The 20384-nt window shown below is 32.5% G+C and overlaps 3 protein-coding genes and 1 non-coding gene across 11 annotated transcripts; 3 read left to right on the top strand and 1 right to left on the bottom strand.

Annotated features, from left to right (window-relative positions):
* The first annotated feature begins 5216 nt into the window (after window positions 1-5216).
* Window positions 5217-11552, top strand: LOC111314525 (heterogeneous nuclear ribonucleoprotein 1-like). 5 transcript variants are annotated; one of them, XM_022915960.2, is made up of 6 exons: window positions 5217-5582; window positions 5703-5826; window positions 6095-6318; window positions 6642-7500; window positions 7582-7842; window positions 10934-11552. In XM_022915960.2, exons 3-6 carry the CDS (start codon window positions 6100-6102, stop codon window positions 10945-10947), a joined length of 1353 nt encoding a protein of 450 aa, XP_022771695.2. In that variant the 5' UTR covers window positions 5217-5582; window positions 5703-5826; window positions 6095-6099; the 3' UTR covers window positions 10948-11552. The 5 variants fall into 5 exon arrangements, with proteins under 5 accessions (XP_022771695.2, XP_022771693.2, XP_089608457.1 ...); XM_022915958.2 differs by having other exon boundaries at window positions 6642-7842; XM_089752331.1 differs by lacking the exon at window positions 10934-11552 and having other exon boundaries at window positions 6642-8054.
* Window positions 11553-13233: 1681 nt separating this feature from the next.
* TRNAL-CAG (transfer RNA leucine (anticodon CAG)) lies at window positions 13234-13314 on the top strand. Its single transcript has one exon. It is a non-coding gene; the product is annotated as a tRNA-Leu (tRNA).
* A 157-nt stretch (window positions 13315-13471) lies between these two features.
* LOC111313520 (cytochrome b561 and DOMON domain-containing protein At2g04850-like) lies at window positions 13472-15448 on the bottom strand. The gene has a single exon (XM_022914207.2). The coding sequence runs from the start codon at window positions 15033-15035 to the stop codon at window positions 13773-13775; it is 1263 nt and encodes a 420-aa protein (XP_022769942.1). The 5' UTR covers window positions 15036-15448; the 3' UTR covers window positions 13472-13772.
* A 373-nt stretch (window positions 15449-15821) lies between these two features.
* Window positions 15822-19684, top strand: LOC111314526 (GCN5-related N-acetyltransferase 9-like). 4 transcript variants are annotated; one of them, XM_022915961.2, is made up of 7 exons: window positions 15822-16193; window positions 16319-16390; window positions 16603-16690; window positions 18208-18340; window positions 18557-18595; window positions 19265-19322; window positions 19411-19684. In XM_022915961.2, exons 1-7 carry the CDS (start codon window positions 16019-16021, stop codon window positions 19437-19439), a joined length of 594 nt encoding a protein of 197 aa, XP_022771696.2. In that variant the 5' UTR covers window positions 15822-16018; the 3' UTR covers window positions 19440-19684. The 4 variants fall into 4 exon arrangements, with proteins under 4 accessions (XP_022771696.2, XP_022771697.2, XP_022771698.2 ...); XM_022915962.2 differs by having other exon boundaries at window positions 19265-19684; XM_022915963.2 differs by lacking the exon at window positions 18557-18595.
* Window positions 19685-20384: the final 700 nt, after the last annotated feature.

The raw sequence follows: 20384 nt of genomic DNA on the forward strand, positions 1-20384 counted from the left end.
TAAGGGGTGAAACCTTTTTCAAGATGAGATGTTTTTATTTCAAAAAAAATTTTTTTTTTTAAGTTTCAAAACTTTTGTTAAAGATAAGCTTTTTTAAAAATAAAAAATAATTTGTAAGATATTCGGGTATAATTTGTAAGGCCTTCAAGCATAATTCTTAAGACTTCTAAGCATGACTTGTAAGACTTTCAGACATAATTTATAAGGCTTCAAAATATAATTTTCAAGGTTTTTAGGCATAATTTGTAAGGCCTCCGGGCATAATTCTTAAAACCTATGAGCATAACTTATAAGAACTCTAGGTATAATTTTATAAGGCATCTGGGTATAATTTTTAAGGCTTCTAAGCATAATTTTCAAGGCCTCCAAGGATAATTCTCAAGAGCTCCGGATATGATTTGTAAGACTTTCGGGCATAATTTTTAAGACCTCCGAGGATAATTTCAAAAAAATTAAAATTTGAAAAAAAAAAACCTTTTGATAAGACTTTGATCCTTGTATAAGAAAAATATTGTGAAGATGAAGTTTGAAACCTTTGGATGAAGATAATGATTTCAAGACGAGTTGGTAAATCTTGGTTAAGAAACTCTTCTAGTTTTAAAGTTTCATAGCCTTCATTTAGAAGAGTTTTTTTTATCACAAGATGAGAATCTCATATGCGAATCCTTGAGACAATGAATTTTAGATTTAAAATTTTCAAATGAGAATCTTTGAATCTTGGATGCGAATCTCTAAGATTTTCAAATATGAATTTTTGAATCTTTGATGAGAATCTTAAAAACTTATACAAATCTCAATAATCTTTTGTGAGCATCTTGAATCTTCGATTTGAATATTTGAATGAACCATTGATCTCCTTCATATAAGAATCTTTTTTATATTTTAAAAGTTATGGAATCGCTATTTAGAAGAGCATTTAAATATTGAGATTTGAAAGATTTTTGGGAATAGTTTTTAAGTCCTCCAGGCAAAATTCACAAATCTTTTAAGCTAAATATGTTTTCATATTGTAAGACTTTTAGGCGTAATCCCAAGTCGTTCGAGTAAAATTCTAAGTCCTCCGAGTAGAATGTTTAAATTTTTATTTTTTTCAAAGTTATTGAGCTTCTGATGAAATGAGCATTTTATATTTCAAAGTTGTTAAGCATTTGTTGAGAAAGAACTTTTGTAATTTTATTTTTTGATTTTTTTAGGCCCGAACAAAATGGATGTCTTTTATCTTTGCATGATTCTTATTTCACAGAAACACACAAAGAGGGGCAGGTGTGGACACCCCATTTAGTCCGGGGTATTTTTTTTATTTTAGAATTTTGTTTAGTTTAGGATTATTTATTTTGTTAATTAATTGATTTATGATTTAAAACAAAAAGAAAAAAATTTGGTTTGGTTTGAAGCCTAGTGTTTTAATTCAAAAATGGAATGTATTGATTTGAAAGGTGGACTTGGATTAAAAATCTAAAATTGACTTTGATTAGGAGATTGAAACCAAGAAAACATTTTTCTATTGTGATTTGGATTAAAGGCCTATAAAAAGACCCCATTATGATCAATTAGATACAATCAAGAATCAATCAAGAAAAAAATCAAGAAAGAAAGAGTAAAAAAATAAAGGCAAAAAAATTAAGATTTTTTTTATAATCTTTTCTGGTATTTTAAGTTTAGATAATTAAGATTTTCTTTTAGGAATTTTATGGTGGAGAAATTAGTTAAGAAGAAACACAAAAGAAAGGCATTCAACAAAAAGTTTTTGTAGCAAAATTTTTGAAAACTTTGGGTATATATGTTTTAGGTTTTTGTTTGATTTTTGTTTAAACTAGAAAGAAAAGCAATTACCATAGGCGATGGGCACGAGGAAAGCCATAAGCTGTTTTGCAAAGAAACAATAAAAAAAATTAGGTAATTTTTATTTTTTTCTTCTTTATTTGTATATTTATTTATGTTACTTAGTTGTTTCTTTTTCTTCTTTTATGCATATTTTAAATAAAATTTTTATAATAAATTTATGATTCCTACCAGATAATTGGAGGATTTAAATCGTAAATTATTAATTTTACCAAATGATTGAAAATTTTCGTAATGAATTTTTGAAAAATAATTTTTTAATCCTATCAAACGATTGGAAGATTCAAATTTTCATTTAATCTTACTAAACTATTGAAGGATTTGATAACTTTTTTTTCAAAAGAAAATTTCAAGGTTTTCAAATAAAAATCCCTCCAAACGATTAAGAGATATACATTGATATAAAATCTTATCAAATGATTAGAAGATTTTATTATTTACTTTTAAAAAAATAATTTTGTAGAAAATATGTTAATGAATTCGATGACCGGAGTCTCTTTAGAATGGAACACAAGTCTTCATGAATATTTTTGAGGTAAAAAAATTATCTTAAATCATTACCAAATGATTGGAGTAATTTGAAGATTAATTTTCAATAATTAAATTTTCTTGGTAAAAATTTAAAAATATTTTTAGGTTTGGATAACATGAAATCAAACTAGTACCATCATTTGATGGGTTTTGTGAAGGTGCTATAACATTCTTTACACGTAATCATACTCTTGGATCTAGTATTAGTTTCATAGACATAAAATTTACTTTTTAAAGATATCTAAGTTAAGCTTGAGATTTCTCTTTAAAAAGGGACAGATTCACTGAGGTGGTCAATCTCTCATTAATACCAAAAAGATTGGTGGTGACTTCCTAAAGTAAAGTCTAGCTGTAGTCCATGAATTTATACGTTATGATAATATGAATAACTAAATGACCTATATCCTATAGGTTTTTATTTGTCCCAATCCAATTTGTGTGAGTTTTTTAAAAAATTCGAGAGGGTTGAGGTTTTTATTAAATGTGGGTTGAACAGGATATGGGTTTATAATATTTCGTCTTATCCTAAGTATATATAAAATTATATTTTTAATTATTTATTTAATTTTATATTTATATATGTATTATATTATTAAAGTTATTATTTAATACCTCAATTTAATAATAATATTATATTTACACATAATTAAGATATAATCCATATATTATATAAATTTTACTCATTTTAACTTTTGTTTGTCCTTCATCCAAGATGTCGATGACACCATATGTTTATTTTCTTTTTCTTTTTCTCAATTTAATTTTTTTGTTTTTTATTTAAAAAATTTTATAAAAAAATCTAATTGAAGTATTCAAATTGCACCCTAATTTGGTTTTTTTTGCCTATTTTTAATTAAATAAATTTACAGCAAAAGTAGTCAATTGATAAAGATAACAAAATAATTCCTATTCAATAAGTTTCAATCTGATTGATTTGATTCGAGTGCCATTTTTTATAAAGATCGAGTTAAGGCAAATTGAATTTTTTAAAGAAAAATGAAGTTGGGTTAGCAATGGATTAATAATGCTTCACCCCGATCTACTTCGAGATATATATATATATATATAATATTTTTTATTATCCATATTATAAATTTTACTTATTTTGCCTTCATGTTTCACCTCTCCTTTAGCTCACTTTTTTTTTTTCCTTTTTTTTTTTATATTCTTTTCCTTTCCCACTCTTTATATTTAATAAATAATATTTTTTAAGATATATGGTTAGACTCATTTAATAAAAAAAAATAGTTTTTTTTTTATTTTTTTACTTTTTACTTTTTAATTTCTTATTTTTTTAATTAGATAAATTTTATAAAAAAATAATATCAATTGAGGAATGCACGTAACACCCTCATTTAGTTTTTTTCTTTTCATTTTTTTTGTTTTTTAAATAGATAAAATTTACAATGAAATGAACCTATCGATAAAGATGACAAAAAATAATTAATATATAATAGATTTTGATCCGTCTTGATTCAATGTGAATATTTTTATAAAAAAATCGATATCGAATCGAGTTAGATCGATTTTTTAGGGAAGTGGTGATGGGTTGGAAGTGGATTTAAAGTGTTTTACTCTGAGTCATCTTATGGTATATATAAAAATATATATTTTATTATTAATTTAATTTATATTTATGCATATGTATTTTATTAATAGTTTTTTTTATATCTTAATTTAAGAAAATAGTATTCTAAACTCGATGAAAATGTCTATTTGACACTCTTAGCGAGCTCTTTCTTTCTTTTTTTTTTTTTTGGTTTTTTTTCCATTTTCACATTTTTTTTGTTTGATAAATTATGTGAGAAAAAAAGACCAATTAAATTATTCATGTGTTATCTTAATTTAATTTTTTTACTTGTTATCTTTTTTAATTGGGTAAATTTTATAAAAAATTAATGATGTAAAAATCATTTTTAATTTAATTTTATTAAAATTTTTATAAAAAAATAAAAATAAAAAACTATGAATTATTTTAAAGAATTTTAAAATAATTATTTAATTAATAAAAAAATTGAACCTGAGGTATTCTGCAGGTTCACTTGGTATGAAAGGAGCACAGGCCAAGTCTCCGGCCTCCAATTTTATAATATTCACGGTTTCTAAATTTTGAAATAAATATTATTTTGGTCTCTAAATTTTAAAAATTAATTATTAATTTTTATGTTTTTGATGGTCCTAATGAAAAAATCATTTTGTTATTTAATCAGTTAGTCGAATGTTAAATGAAAAAATAAAAAAAATTTAAAGTAGGATAATGGATTGTTAACATTATAAAATTAAGGTTAAGAGATAAAATAATAATAAAAATAAAAGTTTGATAAAATTTATAATATTTTATTAAAAATTTTAACTAATATTTTATAACTAAAAATATTTGACTTTTGAAAAATATTTTACGGTGATGAAATATTATAAATAAATGATAAATACATGATAAAATATTTTTATGATGATGTATAGTTTAATTATATATTTTAAAGAAACAATAAATAAATTTAAAAAATAAAATTTTATTTTCAAAATATAGAATTCTTTTTTGATCTTAAAACTAAATAAAAAATATTTACTAAGAAAATTAAAAATAAAAAATAATTTTATTCTGTATTAATGATTTTATTTACACAAGAATGGTTTTGTTATGATCATGAAAATATTGAAATTAATATATTGTTTTCAAAGTTTAGAAGTCAAAATAATATTTATCTAAAAATTTATGGACCATGGACGTAATTTACCTTTTTTTTTAGTGAAAAAATCTTATTATCATTTTTTTATATAAAAATTTTCAGAGCAAACTTCTAAAATATAAAAATAATAAAAAGGCCAAAAAAAAAAAAATCAGTATTTTGTGACTTTCTTTCTATTTATATTGCTGGCACCATATACTCTTAAAATCTTCATTTCTCACCCTGTAATATCTGTCTTCTTTTCCTCTTTCTCTGTAAACAAAATTTGATTTTTTTGTTGCATTTATACAATAGAAATTTATACAGATATTTGTTTAACTGAATTTGCGTGTAAAAAAACGGATTGAGATCTTTATAAGAAAGGACACAATTGAGAGAAAAAGGACATATTATTTGAGGGGTAAGGCAAATAGAGGAGAAGAAGAGGATGAAATTGACCTCCTCTATTCTTATTCTTATTGTGCCTCCTCTCAGATCTTAGTTTTTAGCAAGATTTGGCATTTGGGTTTCGTTTGATTGGTGGGTTTCTTCTTTTTTTTTTCGATCTTTTGCTTAAATTTCTAAATTTCCAAATACATCAATTTATCATCTATCTTGGGTCTTTTTTTTTTTTTTTGCCTTTTCAATTCTGAATTCCAGGTGAAGTTAAATTCTGGGTTGGTCTGTTGATTGATCGCGGAAGGATCTGTTTGTTTCTAAATTTTGAATCAGAGAGAAAATTTTCATTCTGTATCGGATTACACTTTCGTTGTTAAAATAAAAGGTATTGAATTGTATCTGCATTATTGTGATTGGATTGCTATGGTCAATAAAAGGCACAATTTTAATTTGTTATTATTAATTTGATTCATCGAGAAGGAATATTTTGATATTGGTTTTTGATTGGTTCATTGTTGTTGCAATTAAAATTTTCTGTCTTGCATTGGATCCAGCAATGAATTTAACCTTTTTATGTTAAAAGTGTATATTTGATTTGCGTTTGTGGATACTTTGGACGTTGTATTGACGGAACTGGTTTTTGTGGAATGCAGAAAAAATGTCTGAAAATGGTAAGCTTTTTATTGGTGGGATATCTTGGGACACCAATGAAGAGAGTCTCAAGGAGTATTTCAGTAGTTTTGGTGAAGTGGTAGAGGCAGTGATCATGAAGGATCGGACCACAGGGCGTGCCCGTGGTTTTGGTTTCGTTGTTTTCGCTGACCCAGCTATTGCTGAGAGAGTCATCAAGGAGAAACACAACATTGATGGCAGGATGGTGAGTTGTTGATCTTTTAAGCGCACCTTTTTAGATTAATGTTTTGCAATGTACTATTCATTGATGCTATTAGGTTATTGAGGCAAGAGGTGAAAATTCAATACTTTATCGGAGTTATGAACCCGATATTGTAATTGCAGGAATTCGTATGATTCTGGTGCTTTGTCCAAATAAATTTCAAAATTGATCCAATAGTTATGAACCCGATATTTCAAAATTGGTTATGTTTGTAATTCTCTTCTTTCAGTCTAATTACTTATATTGAGCTGAAAGAATTTGTGTTGTTTAAGTTTTATTTTCATCATTGAGTTACTTATGCTCAGGTTGAGGCAAAAAAAGCAGTTCCTAGGGATGACCAGAACATTATGAGTAGAAGCACTAGTAACATCCATGGTTCACCTGGTCCAGGCCGTACAAGAAAGATTTTTGTAGGAGGTTTAGCATCTACAGTCACAGAGAGTGATTTTAAGAAGTATTTTGATCAGTTTGGGAATATCACAGATGTTGTGGTGATGTATGATCACAACACCCAAAGGCCTAGGGGTTTTGGATTCATCACTTATGATTCAGAAGAAGTGGTGGATAAAGTGTTGCTAAAAGATTTCCATGAACTGAATGGTAAAATGGTTGAGGTTAAACGAGCAGTTCCCAAAGAGTTATCACCTGGTCCCAGTCGTAGCCCCCTTGGTGGATATAACTATGGTCTGAATAGGGTCAACAGCTTTCTTAATGGCTACACTCCGGGATATACACCTAGCAGTGTTGGAGGATATGGACTTAGGATGGATGGTAGATTCAGTCCAGTTGCTGGTGGTCGAAGTGGTTTTCCTCCTTTTGGTTCTGGTTATGGAATGGGCATGAACTTTGAGCCAGGGTTAAACCCAAGTTTTGGAAATAGTGCAAATTTTAGTAGTAATATGAACCATGGACGGGGATTGAGCCCTTACTATATTGGTAATACAAATAGATTTGCTAGTCCTATTGGGTATGATGGAAGTAGTGGAGGTAATACTTCCTTTTTCAGCTCAGTGACCCGGAACCTTTGGGGAAATGGGGGACTCAATCATAACACAAATTCTGCTGGTTCCAGTGCATATATGGGATCTGGAAGTGGGAGTATGGGAGGAAGCGCCTTTGGAAACAGTGGAATTAATTGGGGTTCTTCTGCAATTTTCAGTCAAGGTGAGGGGAATAATGTTTCTAGCAATAGTGTGAATTTTGGCTATGGAAGTGGTAATAACAGCTTTGGGTTGGGGACAGCAGGGTATGGAAGAAACAGTGTGACCAATGTGGTGCCAACATCATCATATGCAGCATCAAATGGTGGTTATGATGAAGCCTTTGCAGACCTTTATGGTGGTGCTTCAGTATATGGGGATACCACTTGGCGATCATCAACATCTGAGCAAGATGGTTCTGGTTCCTTTGGCTATGGACTTGGTAGTGCCACTTCTGATGTTTCGGATAAAAGTTTTCCTGGTTATGTTGGTGGTTATAGCGTTAATAAGAGACAAGCAAATAGAGGTAACACTTGTTACTTAGCATCCTAAGATCTCTATGTATATGGTTTTCGGCTTGAGCCTAAGTCTTAAATTTGGCAGCACATTACTCTTAGTTATATGATGTTTCATTTCTTTATAGCCGCATGATGGGCTTGCTAGTTTTAGAATCAAGTTTGATATACAACTTTTGAACATAATCACCATATGATTCATTTATTAATTGAATGTTGTTTATATCTAATGTGTATATCAGTTACATTTGACAGTTTATGTAACATCCCTCAAATATGTTATATAATTTGGTAGCTTCTAATAAATCTTTGAATCTGCAAAGAGGGGATGAGAGAAAAGAGATTATGAAGTTTTTGTTGAATCATTAATGATACTAAAAATTTTAAGGTGTGATATTATTGTCGAAACTGTTGTATGAAAATAATTGTTATGTACAAAGATACTTATCATGTGGTAACAATAGCATGGACAAACTCAAACATTTATCATCTATCTTATTGTTTGCTAGTTATGTGGTTAACATGTTTGTCCTTCCACAAGTTGAGTCGGTTATTTTTGCCTCTAATGACCTAGTGTTTCCTATGTCTAAACCGCAATTGGAAGGTTTTGAATGCACTAATTGGTTTCCTAGAATTAATAGTGCTTTCAGCTCTATCTTTGTTATTTCGTATTTATTTTAGGATTTATGGCTTTATAATTTTCTAAAAGGTTTTGTCGATGGATTGTTTATATATTCGGCTGTTGGAATTAGATTGTTTCTCCCTACTCATTCTTTCCTCTGATTCCATTTTCCCACCTATTTGTGCCTATATCTCTATATATTTCTGTATTTTTTTCCCCTTTTCTTCAGTTTTCCTCTCCTTCCATCTAACATATGCCACATTATTCATGATCTTTTCAGCAGCTTAACAGTGTTCTTATGTTTTTCTGATCTTGTAGGCCTAGCATTGCTTGAATTGTGATCAACCCTTCATTGATATCTCTTCATTTTTTTTTAAAGCATAGTTCTAATTTGTAATAAACCACTTCAGTAAACATACCAAGTTTGACTCCTGCTTGAGCATGCTTTTTTTAAGTTTCAGTATGATCCAAGTGGAAGTTCCGTGCTATTCAAACTTTGTTAGTTGATGCAAATACATGGTTTCAGATGCAACTCCTAAATCTTTATCATGGCATAAGCTATTGTGTGGACTTACGATTTTAGACGGATAATCCTTTGTGATTGCATGCTATGAAGTGCAAAATAGTCTAACATTTATTGAAAATATGGTTTTGCCTAAGAATCTTGAAAGAAATATGTAACATTCTTATCGTTCTATACACAAAAGCACACAGATTCCTTGACAACTGATTGCAAGAGTTCTAAGTTTTTTTCAGTGTCATTTTCATGGCACCAAAAAAATATTATCCTTAAAATTACCTTAATGTGACTGTCATGGAACATTACTATTCTCCTCATAACTTTTCCCATTCTTCATTGTACTTCATGCAAGTCACGTGTTGAAATTTCTTGTTGTGACAGAAAGTTTTAGATTTTTTTTATGGAGAGAATAGAAATGCGTCTTATAAAGACTTATTTCTTCTGCCCCACCATCTATGGTTTGGTTTTTAGTGATTCAATTTTTATTTTTTGTTCCTTTTTATTTTTGGGCTAGGCAAGTGAAGCAACTGCTTTTGCTCTCTCCTTTTCATTTTTTGATTTCCCCTTCAACTTCATTGGTCCTTTCATGTTAACTAGTTTTGGTTGTCTAATGCCTATCTACATGATATGAGGTTGCATAATTTGCTTATGGAATGCAAAATTATGCGATCTCATTCTGTTTTCTTGAGTTGTCACTAATTGCTAGTGTTTTATTTTTGTAGACATTAGACCACATAATTTGCTTATGAGGGCTCTTTTGTCCCTCCGTACTTTCTGTTTTATTCAATTTAAGGTCATAAAAACATGATAGCTACTAATAAGAGAGCTAAGTGCGGAATATTTTGTTTTCAGAAAAAGCTTTAGTTTGTATCCAACCATTGTAGCACATACACATACAAAAATACCTCTAATCTCTCTCTCTCTCTCTCTATATATATATATATAACATTTGCAAGTTGCTATTGATAATTTATGCCTCAGCTTAGCACATAAATGTGCCAAGGTTGGCCCTGAATGATACTAGTATGCAAGTGTTTCTATATGGTATTCCTGCCAGTCTAGAAGTTTATTGATTTGGCTATGAAGGGAAAAAAAAGGAGCCAAACTGTAAACCCTACTTGCATGGATGTGGAGTACTCTAAAGTTTAACTCATGGATTTCTGCAACGATTGGGGATTTATAGATTCAGGAGGATTTAACTCCTATCATCCAGTCCAATGATTGGATTCAAAAGAAAGAAAAAGAAAAGGAAGGAAAAAACAAAGGAAACATCATTTGACTTTTGGTTCTGAAAAGAAAGGGGAAAGAGACATTCATTCATATCTATGGAAGAAACTACTCAAAGAATCTTATACAGGGATTGAATCAAAGTAGATTATTGTCCAAGTGGCCTGTTTAACAATCCTGGTTGGCATTCTAAAGTTCTTTTAGAATTGGATTTCCTTTGACATGCAAAAATTCTTTTAAGAATGCAAAAAGGATTCCTTGGCCTGAGGCAAGAATGGTATTAGAGCATGTGATAGAATGAATTCTACATGAATCTGCTAGCTGGCTAAGGGAAAAGGATATAGGCTCAGCGTCTGTCTTATCGATTTATTGTTATGTGCACAGTTTTACGGCTGGTCTTTTCTGCCTTACCATCATGGATTTGATTGCTTGCTGATGCGATGAAAATAGTTGATTGTCCCTTGATGTCTGTCATATCAATGATTTTGCTTCACCAAGTGCCAACTGTTGTTATTTTCATTATTAATTTAAGTTAGAAAATTCTGATGCCACTTGTAATTGCACCAACACTATCTTGCTCCTTAGAATAAATCAAATGCCTTCTTTTTTTATTTTTTATTTTTTATTTTTTTAGTAACATATTTTTTAATGTACCTTCTGAAACATTGTTATAAATTTAATATTCTTGAGTTGGTTTCTTTACACTAACACATTTTGATTTTCTATGGTTCAGGAATTGCTACGTAGAAGGTTATTTTGGTTATCACAATACTGTAGGTGAAGATAATCTTGTGAAACAGGTGATCTGTGAATTCTGCACATTTTCCTCGTTAATATTGTTTCACTTAAAAGAAAGTTGGTTATCTAGAGCTAACTGGAGTGCCTGTTTTGAAGAATTAAATTTAGAGTTAGAGATCACAAGGGATTTTGTGTTAAGGCTTGAGTTTTGAGTTAACCTTTTTAGGGTTTTTTGGGGTATTTGAGTGAAATGTGAAATCAGATTGCGGGATATAGTCAGAAATGTATCATGCATCACATGCGATCAGTGATACGTAAGGATATAGACTATTTTTTTCTTCCAAGGTTTTATGTTTTGTAATGGCTCTGGCAAAGTTGTGGGTTCTTGTCAGGTATCTTTGTTTTTTCCTTATCTACCATTATTTGGGTTTGTCTTTCAGCCAGATTGTACCTGAGGTTCTTGTTGATTTACTAGAGTGAAACATTAAAAGGGATACCCATCTAGGGTCCCTCTGAATAAGTTACTACATATGCTGATTCTTTCTCCATTGAAACTTTTGTGCAACAGGTTGAAACTTCCTTTGTGAAATACTGAAATGGACGATTTGAATTGATTTTTTGTCTAATACCTTTTTTTTTCCTTGCAATACTCAGACTAAATATGCAAGCCATGTTCGTAATTTGTGCATAATGCAAAAAGTTTGGTAAACAACATGGAATCCACAATGTTTTGGACATTCAGATTGCATTGCTTGAGCTTATTTTTATTTCTGCTGTTTATGATATTAAATCTATCTTGTGAAATTGCATTGACTCTTTTGTATGTAATAGCCATTAATTAGAATAGGACGCTTCAAGTTGCTCTCATTAGGCTGTGAGCATCATCATGTGGTCAAATCTTGCATTCCTTGTTTTAATCACTTTTTTCATTTTCGTTTCCATTCACATGCCTTGTTTGGTCCATGCATACAAACTCCTTTGTGTGATCACCGCCAATCTGGGGTTTGCTAGCTGAATGCAGAGTTCAGACCTCGCCCTCTATTGTAAGCTTAGCCTATTCACTCATAGTTCCCTTCCATGTTTTTTTGGGCTCATGAACGGGGGTGGATGTGCACAGCTTCCCATTTTCCCACTCTTATGTTTCAATTGGGGATGGAAATTTTTTTTTTCTGTACTTAAGAAGCCACAGCTTAAAAATAAGAAAAAAATATTGCAAATGTTAGGATTTGAACTTTAGACGTGATGAATGTCATTTTTTAAAGGGTATTATATGAATCAATTCAACTAAGCTTTAGATTAAAAAAAATCAGATGATTGGCTCTTACTGAAAATTGCTCGATCAATTTCTCCAAAGACCTGAGTCCGTGCATCGTCGTATCCTCTCCATTTTTGTCTTTTTGGGATAATTCTGAAGCATTGCAAGAATCCAACATCCTAGCCACTTGTTGATCATATGCCTGTCCAAGCATGTCACAGCATGATGCTTGAATTACTCAAGGTTAGCCATCTGAGAGTCTTTGGTCTATAACTCAATCCCTGTTGCCACCAAGCCTGTCTGGATAAAAATCACTCAATGCATGCCTTGGAGGTGTAGCATGATACAAGTTGCTGCCTCCTGCATTATGTTATGATAGGGACACCTTAAAGGGAAACAATTTAGTCTGCTGCTTTCATTTTCTTGTCTTGCTTTGTTTCATTCTTTGATGTTTTAACTGAAATTGAAAGAGCTCAAGTGGGAGGAGTCTGTATATCTAATAATAGCCCAAAAGTTCAGAAGAGGGGAAAAAAAAAACCCCAAAAAGGGGATGGAATATCACCTTGCTGACCTTTTTCACCAATCTAAAATGTGGCTTTGATCAAATTTGAACTTCTGTTACAGGCTGTAAATTGTTAAAATTCCAATCCTACAAAGGCTACGCAAGGAAAACAAATAACTATGGATACCAACAGTAGTACTGCTCTTGGTACTTCGAACTTATATAAAATACCATCATTTTGTTTTTTTATTCAGACTTTGGATCCAGGTACTTGATCAATCTCTGCTTCAGCTTGTGTTTTTGAGATTAAGTTTTAGTTCATTTTAAAACTTTTTCACAGAAAGATTCAGCTCTCAAAAATATATACTAGTAACTTGTAACAAAAACTGAACGAGGATAAAAATACGAGGAAGGGAGTGCCATATTTGCCCGATAGTGACGTGTTGCTATAGCTAATCGAATTTAATAATATTAAGGGTAGAGTTTACAAGAGATGAAAGAGATTTGAATGGACCAAAATTAGAAAGCTACAACAGTTGTCAAGATGGCCGAGTTGGTCTAAGGCGCCAGTTTCAGGTACTGGTCCGAAAGGGCATGGGTTCGAATCCCATTCTTGACAAATAAATTTTTAACTTTGCCGCTTTGGTTGATATTGGGGGGTTTTATTGGGCCAAATCCCATAGAAAAACTGGGCTCAGTACCTTTGATTCTTGGTCTCAGAATTCTGAACCGAATATTAACAGGCTTCCTTGTAGGCTTGTTTTTAATTCAAATAAATTACTCTACAGATTGCAGAAGAAATCATATCCCAACATCATTTTCGTAACTTCTCACAGAAAAGCAAATTTTGCGTCTTTACATAGAACATAAAGCAAAAATTGTTGCCGTGAACATTGCTAAGCAACATATTTGATCATGTATATTTGGATATAAATACAAGAAATGGAAGCCTATAGTTCAAAGCAGCATCGGGAAATTCCTTACAACATTGGACTTGACAGTTGACATCACAAAATTAACCACTAATGGGATGTTTAAAGAACCGTTTTCAATCCCTTGTTTTCATTTTTGTGTCATTTAACTATGTATTCCACTGTGGATTCCACTACCTTTATCTGATCCTGAAATTAGTCCTCTCTTCATCTTCTCTTCTTTAGATTTTCTACAGAATATCACCCAGGAATTCGCTTCCAAAGCTATGCAGACACCTATCAATGTTGATAGGCACAAACAATAGCCCAGCTTAGCATAAGACCTGCTTTCTCCCATAACTTCAAAGCCTTGGAAAACATTCACAACCCCAAGCACCACGCAAGCATACCCTACAAAATGGTGGTAAGATTTCCAGTACTTCCTGAATTTATGTGTAGTCTTAGGCCTAAACAGCAGAGCAAGTGTTTGAAGAGCCCCCAAAACAAATGCCGCAAATCCGAGCTTCCTATGGATTCCATACGTTACTCCTGGGGACATTTCACCGAGCCTGATCCCAATTGCAAATCCCACAGTTCCAAGGAAAAATGCTGACAATTGGATTCCTAAATGAACATAAAACCAAGTAGGCCCTAGCGCTTGTATGTGGCGCAAGTAGCGCGCTGTTGCAGCTCCCATTGGTAGTAATAACCCCCATGAGATGGCGTTGATGGTCCCATGAACAAGTTTTAGTATATTCATGTTGTTATGCTGTGTAGCTGCTGAGCCAGACAAGACATCAAATGTAGTAATGGAGGAAAGGTCATTAGAAGTTGTTGGATGGATGGTTGGAGAGTAGCCTTGGACATAGAGTCCTCTGTTCCAAACATGGTGAATTTTGGTCCTGTTTGGTACAAGTTTTACCGTGGCATAAATTTGAACTGTGGCACCATTGTCTATGGTAGCCATTTTGCCACCATATAAGGTAGCCGATGAAGAAATTAAGTGGGTATCAAGTGGGCGAGAGAGGAGTGGGGATTTTTGGAGCTTAACAGTTGAGTCTAAAATGTAAGGAAGTAGTACCAGTTGACCTGAATTAGGGTCCGGAAAGGCGACAAGGGCGCGTGTACCGGTCATTTCCGGGGATGTAGGATTAATTCCCCATCCCACCCATCCGGAAGGTGAAATGAAAGTGCCAAAGAAGCAAAGGTCTAATGTGGCATTGTGGGGATGGAATGTCCAAGCAATCGAGGCTTGTTGGGTAGGAAGTGTCATGCATTTTTGAAAGGTTTTGGTGGCGGTGGTGGTGCTACAATGAGCTGAAGATGCAGCATTTAGATGGGAAAAGAAAAGGAAAAGAGGGAAGAGAAAGACCATGGTTGTGGAAGAAGAACGGATGAAGGCCTGAATATAAAATGCTATTGTTAACATTTATGAGATTGGTACTAAGGTTTTGTTGGGGCAATGAAAGTAGACTGTCATGATGACTATTGAAAAATTTATGAGAAATTTGGGAAAGTGCTTAGCTTTGAAGTTAAGACAATATCAAAGTTTGGGTTTTGGTAGATCTTTAAAAAGAGATCAAGGATGTGACTGTTTCTAAGAAGTGTTGCCTCAGCAAAAGAAAATTCCTTGCATTCTTCCTTTTCATTTAATCGATACAAAATTTTTTCTTTCTGAAAATCATTAGTTTTCAATCACTCCTTTCATTTCTCAATTGATAGCAATAGTTGTTCAAATGAAGAATTTAACTTCTTAATTTCAAGATAATCAAATAAACCAATTTGAATTAAATCTTCCAATGGGAAGAGGTTTGGTTGAAAGTTATCGGGATAGTGCTCTGCTTGGCTTTGAAGCAAAGCAATGGAAACTAAAATGTGAGATTCTTTTCATCTTGGGACTGAAGTGTAAGGACTTTTAGCAATTGGTCTTTCCACTTTCTAAATCTTGGAAGCATCTTTTCATCGTTGTTTTAAGCCATCACCATGTTTGCTAGTGACAATCGGTCCAGCAAAAGTTAGGTTACAGTTTCTTGGATATTATGCCCTACTCTGCTCTGATTAATTTGGAAGCAGCAATCAATCATCATAGCAATTATTATCATTATGAACTGAGTTAGGTCTATTATAGTAATTTTACATGGAGTCCATCTAGGCTTTACTCTATCACACAATTTACTGTTTATAGGAAATGTATTAGAAAGAATTGCAGTGGATGCTAATCCATAATCCAACAACTAGTGGACATATTTTCAGTTAAAACCTAAAACGACAGCGTGGTGCAATTACCCTTTGTCTTTGACCAGTTGAGCCTTTGCCAAAAGCCTAACCAATTAAACCCAACTGTCGGCTTGGCTTTCCGGGTAAACTGACTCTGAGTCTGATCCTAGGCGAGGCAAGACAGGAGCAGCGGTGATGGGAGTAAGCTTGGAAGGAAAGAAGGTTATAATGGTACCATATATGGAAGCACATGTCCCAAAGTACCACGTTTGGATGCGGGACCCTGCTCTTCTTCAAGCCACCGGATCAGAGCTCCTCACCCTCCAACAGGAATACGATATGCAGCTCTCTTGGAACCATGACCCTCTCAGTTGTTCTCTCTCTTTATACAAACCCTTTTCTTCTTTTTTGTTTTGCAATTAATCAATTGGGTTTGTTTGGTTTTTGCCTTTTGAGTCTGTAATTAAGGTTTTCATGCTTGTTGTCTGTCGACAGAGAAAACTTTCATTGTTTTGGATAAGGAGATGGTTGAGGGAAAGTTTGTTCATGGAGATCCCTATGTGGAAGGTCAGCTAAATTTACAATCTTTCCTTTTCTTTTTTATTTTCTTGATTGCCGAGAATTTTGTGGGCAATTTATCGCTTCAAAAATTTTAAACTTTCATCCTTGATTACCCTTTGATTTTTTAGTGTAATTTTTAAATATTGTTTTAAGAGTTGTTATATTCACCTCTTATGATTTATGTGGGACTGATGGGCTGATGGTAAATGATGATCCAGCTATGGTTGGGGATGTGAATATCTACATGAATGATTTGGATAACCCTCAATTGGCAGAGATTGAAATTATGATAGCTGAACCGAAAAGGTACTTGCTTTTCAGTTATTTAAAATACACAAATCTAATTCTCGAGTAAAAGTTCTTGCCTTGCCCCATCTTTTCTTCGTACTTATGAGTCCCTTTAGAATTCTTCAACGTGAAATTTCTTCCACTTCATTTCTGTTCTTTTTTAAAATTTGTTGGTTTTGGTTTCTTTTTTCATCTTTTCTTTATTGTTTTCATACTGATGAACCATTTATGAAAAGAGTGCTGTGGAATGGAAGTACTGTTAAAAATAATTACTAGACATCATCATGTAGATTGTAGAGCATGTTGTGATGACTGTGGGGGTCGGGGTGGGGGGATGTAGAATTCCCTGCTGGTCTGCTCCTCTATAACTGAATGGAATTCCCTTTGATTTTTTGTTCTTTTTTTTTTTGAAGTTTTATTTTATTTCGAGTTTGTTTCTGTGCAGCAATCTTTTTCTTATGTTTGTATTGTGTGCTTAGAAACATGACTGATTAGCAGGGACGGCAATCAAACCCTATAGGGTCGGGTTTTTTTTTTGAATTTCGGGTTTCGGGTATGCCTAAAACCCGACCCTACTCGACATTATTAAAAAATTATTTTTTAATTAATTAATTAATTAATTATTTATATATATATTTATATAATGATATTTTTAAATATTTATATTTAAAAAATAATATTTTATATTTAAAAAATTTATAAATAATATTTTATATTTAAAAAATAATATTTTTATTAATTTCGGGTCGGATTGGGTTGGGTACGATTTACATAATATCGGATCGGATCTCGGGTATTTAAAAAATTCGGGTCGGGTTCGGGGCGAGCAAAACCCGCCCCGAACCCAACCCGATGCCATCCCTGCTGATTAGATAACACAACTCGTAGGAGTAAAAAACGAATAAACTAAAATGATCAATTCTGACAATTTGGCAGGTGTAACACTTCTAAATTTTTACATATATCTCAGATGAAAAAGTTAACTGGCAATTTGGATTTTCATTTCTTGCTGTTATCCTTCATGGTTCACCTATGTATTCCTTACGTTTGAGCTCAACTGCATATATCATATCAAATATTTATTTGAGCAATCTTGGTTGTTCTGATATACTCTCCTAAAGTAGGCTTGGTCCTTTTGATATTTGTCAATTTTCCTTGGTCCCCTATGTTAGCAGCATATAGAAAATAATGTAACAAATAGAAGGATTTTATGCAGGATGAATAAAGATTGAAAACATTATAGACTAAAATTTAGCAAAGAAACTGTTAGTCTAAAAGTGACAATGCTTGAAAGGATAGATTGAAATTCTTTTGGAATACAAAGCCTTTGGTATTTTGAGTTGAGTGTCTAACTACAAAATCCAGTCACATTTTTTAAAATGCTTTCTAGTCCTTATGACCTTTTATTTGATGAGCTATAAATCATCTAGGAAACAAAAGAAAGTATCAAAACTTTGCAGTTGGTTTAATGCTTTTTTTTTTTTCTTACTTCCCTTTCAATCTTATCTGGTGTTGTTTTGCTCATGCTAGAATAGCCGTGGTAAGGGCCTTGGGAAAGAATCTGTCTTGATGATGATGGCCTATGCAGTTCAGAATTTTGGAATCCATGTCTTCCGTGCTAAAATTGGGGAATCAAATGGGTCATCTCTTAGTTTGTTTCGGAAACTGGTCTCTCTCTCTCTCTCTCTCTTTCCATGTACATTATATATAGAGCACGCACACAACTTAAAAAGCCTGTTTTCTTGTTTCTACACATTCACACAAGGCATTCATGTGAAGGATTAATGTCCAATATCTTGTATGGAGGTTAAGAGACTCATGCAATATGTATGTATACTTGTTGTCTTGTTCTTACGGTTGATAATGCCATTCTGGTTGGTTTAGGGCTTTGAGGAGGCTTCTTATAGCGAAATCTTCAAGGAGGTGAGATATCCTTATGTCATCAAAAATGGTTGGGCACACTTGTCCCTTGGTTTATTAGGAGTTTAGTAAATAGGAGTTGCTGACTTGCTGTTCTCTTGATCGTTTCCCCTCATCTACCTTTGCATATGTAAGCCATTTTATTAACCAAAATAGTTTATGGCTTTAAATAAGGATCTCAATTGCTGAGCTTACTAAGGATATGGCTGTAAATAGAGTATAGTGGCACATGTACAGTTTACCTAAAACTTTTATTTGCATTTAAGTTTCAGTAATTGGATGATATCACCTACTCCTTTAGATATATGAATTAGAAGTTGCCAGATCAACCTAATTTGATGTCTTTACCATTCGGTTTTCATCATGAGGCCCCAGCCCAAGGTTGGAAAAAAAGAAGAATCAGAGTACTTCAAAAAGTTCTTGTTAAGAAAAATTCTAATGTAGTTGGATGGATGAAGCTTATTCTTTTCACCTCACAATTGATGTTCTATATGTATCTAATGCATGCTCACAAACTGAACCACGGCAAATATTAGCATTATGTTTCTTGATCAACCAAGGTTGTAACCTTGTAGGAGACTAGTTAATTATAAATGTCAATCGTGGGTGGTTTATCTGTTCCTTGTCTAATTTTTCTCAGACCCTTTTTTTCCTCTTTGGCATGAATGACAGGTAACACTGGAGCTGCCCGTTACAGAGCAAAAGCAAAAGGAGCTGTCACAGTTGTTCGGTAATATGATTACACATACATAGCCTAGAAGAGGCTATATTTTTATTTTACCCTTAAAGTTATTAATGGAAAGAAACACTTCCACCAGAATTCTTGGCATCCATGCTGAGAAGCTGAAGTTGGTCAGAGTTGGGTGGTAAAGTATACTTGTATTGGTCATATTCCAAAAACGCTTAAACTACTTTCGAGTTGGGTACTTCCAAGGAGTTCAGAGTTGCTATTTTCTTATTATTATTTTTTTTTACAAAGAATGTCGCAACCTAAGAATAAAAGAAGGGTTGCAGGTTATGAGATTCGAATTCTAAACTTACTGGATGTCACTTTTTAAGGATAATTACATGAACGTTGAGTTCCAAGTTTTATTTTCTTATGTTTTTAATGGAGGATCTAAGACATTTCTAGGATATTTAGAACTATATTTTGACAACCAAAATATTGGCAGAGCAAGCATCAATCAGTAATAGCGAGTTTGTAGAAACTAGAACGCAGATGCGAATGGTAATTGTTTAAATCTAATAAAACTGTAATGTGAATGCTGAGTTTTCAGGAACAAGAAAATAAAAATTTTTGACATTGATGGTGATGATCAATAATGACAGAAACTTGTGTGCAAAAAAGATAAACAATGGCGAATAGCATAAACATCTACTGATTATTGACATAATCAACAACTGATTTTAAACCTTATAGTCGAAATTAGACTAGTGAAGCATTTTTCAGGGGAGGCATTCTGGGCTTCATGTGACATTTGTTACTAAGTGGATAGAAAATCGAGCAGTTCCACTGACAGAACGTTTTGGCCAGATAGCTGGTGAACCTGAGGAATATTGTTGGAAATGAACTTCCGAGTGGCCAAACATGATTAAAAGTAGTTTGGTTTTGGGGGATCTCATGTTGGATGGCTTGTAGACGTAGTACATAGAAAATAGTGGGTTTGGGATGTTCGAACATTTCTTGATATTTTGGGATTGCCATTAAAGAAAGCTTAGACATCGAAATTTCAATGAAGGCTCAACTGGGCTGTCGTGATTATTCTCTGAATGGCTGATTCATGGTTGGTCC

The sequence above is a fragment of the Durio zibethinus genome, chromosome 23 (assembly GCF_047325235.1).
Source record: "Durio zibethinus cultivar Kanyao isolate XHJ-2024 chromosome 23, ASM4732523v1, whole genome shotgun sequence".
NCBI classification, from domain to species: Eukaryota; Viridiplantae; Streptophyta; class Magnoliopsida; order Malvales; family Malvaceae; genus Durio; species Durio zibethinus.

Coding starts and splice junctions, on each gene's coding strand:
- LOC111314525 (XM_089752331.1), top strand. CDS start 6,100: ATGTCTGAAAATGGTAAGCTTTTTATTGGTGGGATATCTTGGGACACC. Junction 6,319..6,641: donor ACAACATTGATGGCAGGATG/GTGAGTTGTTGA, acceptor ACTTATGCTCAG/GTTGAGGCAAAAAAAGCAGT.
- LOC111313520 (XM_022914207.2), bottom strand. CDS start 15,035: ATGTTAACAATAGCATTTTATATTCAGGCCTTCATCCGTTCTTCTTCC.
- LOC111314526 (XM_022915961.2), top strand. CDS start 16,019: ATGGGAGTAAGCTTGGAAGGAAAGAAGGTTATAATGGTACCATATATG. Junction 16,194..16,318: donor TTGGAACCATGACCCTCTCA/GTTGTTCTCTCT, acceptor GTCTGTCGACAG/AGAAAACTTTCATTGTTTTG. Junction 16,691..18,207: donor ATGATAGCTGAACCGAAAAG/GTACTTGCTTTT, acceptor ATGCTAGAATAG/CCGTGGTAAGGGCCTTGGGA.